The sequence below is a fragment of the Anabrus simplex genome, chromosome 14, assembly GCF_040414725.1.
Source record: "Anabrus simplex isolate iqAnaSimp1 chromosome 14, ASM4041472v1, whole genome shotgun sequence".
Lineage (NCBI taxonomy): Eukaryota > Metazoa > Arthropoda > Insecta > Orthoptera > Tettigoniidae > Anabrus > Anabrus simplex.
Window position 1 is genome coordinate 69124193 of NC_090278.1, and position 4002 is coordinate 69128194.

The following is a 4002-nucleotide window of genomic DNA, read 5'->3' on the forward strand; positions in this document are numbered from 1 at the left end:
AGTGATGCTTTGAGGAATATTTACGTACAATTAGTGTAAAAATGTAACATACCCTTGGCTGTATAGTCGAGGATTTTTAAAGTCGCTGGCCTGGAAATGATCTGAACAGATCTTATAATTCTTATACAAGCGTAACGTCCCTTCTTTCTTGTACACTTTCTCCAAATCGCTTCTGTGACATTTCAAAACCCACAGATCACACCTACAACAACACATCGGCATTGAAGGTTAACTGCTGCGCTATACAATAAAATATGCGTATTATATTTTAAGCCCGTTAAAACATGGGTCGAGCAGGTCAGAAGATTATGAAGTACTATAAAAATCTCTGTCACTGGAAGAATATATATGCAAACACAATATTACTTACATGTTCTTGTCACGAGGGAACCTGAAGAACGAGCGCGCATTTTTCTCTACTTCGTAATTACTGCAGCCAAACACAGCACATACCTTTCCCCTCATGTTGAGAGGAGATATCAAGGAATGACACACGCTACTATTTAATTATGTCAACTCACTGAAAACGCATAAATAACACCAAAAACTTCACACAAAAATACACGTGCTCTTATGAGAGAATCAGTACTGTTCAGGTCTATCCGCTAGAGTGAGCTCCAATAGCTGTCCCACGATATCTCGCTCAGTGTCGTGTATTGTCTCTGGCTACCACATTGCTAATGGGTAGGACTAGCGTATACGCTTCCAAACGTTGCCTAAGTTATAATATTATAATGTATTAAAAGCGTAGGCAACGATTCCAACACTCGATCATAGTTAGGGATGGGCCAGCGCCTCCTAGAGAACAAGGCCTGGCAATACGAATGAGAGAAGCTGATGACGTACGTCGAACTGGGCCCACGCCCGTAACTCAGCTTGTTGCCGCTTGGTGTATTTGGACGCGTTTCCCTGTTATGTGTGTTTTCATCGATTATATTAATGTTAATCGAATCTTGTGTGTTAACACTCGCTTAATATCCCTATTAGTGTAAGTTCAGTGAAGGGTGTTAGTACTTGTAAATTGTTAATATTAATAAATTGTGTTTAAAATGCCGGTATGGCCACCACGTGATGTTAGAATTGAGCTTATCTTTAATGGTGTGTTGTTGTGAATTGCGATTTTTCAAATTTTGAATAACGATGCCTCAGAAATGCAGTGTTCCAAATTGTAAGGGCAATTATCGCACTGGCCCTAAAGAGAATGTTTTCTCATTTTCAACTGACGACTCGAAGAGAGCTAAGAGGTTAAGAGCTATTCGCCGTGATGATTTCGTTCCTTCCAAAAATGCAAAGGTAAGTCTTAGTTATTAGTATATCGTATCTGATTTCAATCATTCAATGACTTAAGTTGTGGGATGGTCCTTGAAATGGAGCCCTGTGTTGTAGGTGTGCGAGCTCCATTTCAAAACTCATGAGGTTGAATGGACGACCAGCATGTATGATGAGAGAAATGGGAAATTATTGACTGCACCTTTATCTCATCCAAGGCTTGTGAAAGGTTTGTGGATAGGTCTCTTATATCTTTGCTATTTATAAATGAAATAGTAGATTTTTGGGGGTGATTTATATCTTACTGATTTAAGCATTTGCTGTATTGAATTTACCAGTTATTACATTTAGTTTGGGATGTGCTGAGTATTCACCTTACTTTATAGGACTACTGTTGTGGGTATAGTGATATTCTGGGAAAAATTATCGGGCCTAAATTATGAAGGCATATAAGGTATTGGCTTTCAAGTATTCCTTCTTAGCTGAACCCTTAACTGCAAGTGAGGCAGTTATATTTATTATATCGCATGAGGGACTATACCTTAGTGTGGGTTAATATCTTTAGTTCAGGCTAGACAGCAATGTTATTGTGTTTATTTCATTTATGTTAGGTTCTGTATAATTATTGTAAATTACATTCACTCAATGATTTTCTATGTCTCCTTGTGTGCTATTCATTTTATATTAAAATCAACCAGATATATCTAAGACATGACATGGTCCTGTGAAGTAAGTGGTGCCATGCATTAATAGACGAGCGCATTTATATCTAGGTGAATACATTCTAATTTGGTCTAAATGTTTTAGGAGCTGTTCCTTCTCAGTTTCCAAACTGCCCAGAGTACTTGTCTGATACCACATCTGCCCACCGAGAAGCTCCAGATCATAGGCGTTGTCGAGTAGACAATGAAAGTTTGACCAAGACTCTTGTTCAAAGTTTAGAAACCTATAAAGCTCATGTCAGTACTGTTTCTTTCAAGAACTTCAGGAATTAAAAAAAAAAGTTCAATATCTCTAAAAGAAGACTGGAACTGCATTGAAAAGGAACAGTGTGTTTACTTCGTTTTAATCAAGAATGAGCCTATCCCACATCTATCCCACACTGATAGTAGTGAATACAGTATTTTCTAAACTAGAAACACTTGCATTTATATTGGTGTGTTGTTATTTGCTAGCTTTGTGTCTCATGGTAGGCAATTTAGGTCCTACAAGATTTTTCACTTCTTGTGTTAATATGAAGTATTATTAAATGCATATTACAACACAAAATTGATTATAACTTCATCTCATATACTGCATAGGGTACTTTTACTACTTATGATAAACAAGTAATACTGTCTACTAAATCTCTCAATGCAATGGTTAGTTGCCTTTGTTGATTTAAGAATAGCAATATTTTTGTTTGAATTGGTAAGAAGTGTTTGAGTACCTGTGGCAACACAAGTGCTCCATCACTCAAAACTGTGGTAATTGTGCTACTTCTTCTGCAACAATTGTCATCCAATACAAGAATTGCTTATGCTGGGGTGGGTTTGTTGGTTCCAGAAATTCCTACCAGGTATGGGTGTGGTATTATTGAACTTGTGGTATGCTTGTGGAATAATAAATTTCCAATTTCTTTGCAATCATTTAAGAAAGGGCTAGGAAAACAACTGATAGGGAATCTGCCACCTGGGTGACTGCCCTAAATGCAGATCAGTAGTGACTGACTGATACTTGAGTATGTATCAAATCAATCACTACTGATCTGCATTTAGGGCAGTCACCCAGATAGCAGATTCCTTAAACTATTCATTTTATATTAAAATCAACCAGATACTGTATATCTAAGACATGACATGGTCCTATGAAGTAAGTGGTGCCATGAATTAATAGACGAGAGCATTTTTATCTAGGTGAATGTAAGCTGAGGGGGTTGTACTGTATTTTAATTTTGTACATGCCATATTATTTATTATGTTGATAATGTGACAATATTTAGAAGTTTATTGAGCTATTCTTTAATTATTTGGGCAACAAGATCTCTGTATCTACAGTATGTACTTCTTAACACATTGCCAAATTTAGTAGCTGTGTTTTCCATAGTAATTTCTTTAGAAGAGAACACAGTAATAACACAAGAGCACTTTTATTTTATCATGTTTATTGCCAGGTGTCAAATTTTCAGGGAGTGATGTTACATTTGAGAGGGCACCTTTTATGTTAAACAGGTATTTTGCCATTTAATAAATATGATTCATTACCTTGGTGGCACATATCCTACAAAATTATTAACCCTCTTTTTCTTTTGTCTGTGGTAAGCTGAGGCTTTCTCATTTTTTGAGTACATTACTATTATTAATTACTCAGTTGATGAACCTCTATGAATTCCACTGAAAGGGAATGTGTAAACTCTGAATTCACGGTTAATCACTGTAAGCTCCTTCAGTAATAAACATTCCTGTTTGAGTAATTGTGAATTCAGTTATGAATTTCCTCTTCCAGCATTATGCCTATTCACACTTTGGTTATGAATTTTATCTTGGAGAAAGTACTCCTTCCAGCTTTTGTTATTGCATGTAATGAATGTAACATGCATCTGTGAAAAATTGGGGATTGATTACTTAATTGATCTCATGTGTGTCATATCTATACAATGCAGCTGGTTCATAAAGCATGAAATGACTAGTTCAGTGTGTGTTCTGCTACATTTTTATGAATTTAATGGCAGGGATGCAAGTTCTTAATATGGTT

General features: G+C 36.3%; 1 protein-coding gene across 1 annotated transcript; it reads left to right on the forward strand.

The window, feature by feature from the left end:
• The first annotated feature begins 1120 nt into the window (after positions 1-1120).
• Positions 1121-2264, forward strand: LOC137502986 (THAP domain-containing protein 2-like). Its single transcript, XM_068230289.1, has 3 exons — positions 1121-1293; positions 1387-1498; positions 2077-2264. Exons 1-3 carry the CDS (start codon positions 1141-1143, stop codon positions 2262-2264), a joined length of 453 nt encoding a protein of 150 aa, XP_068086390.1. The 5' UTR covers positions 1121-1140.
• Positions 2265-4002: the final 1738 nt, after the last annotated feature.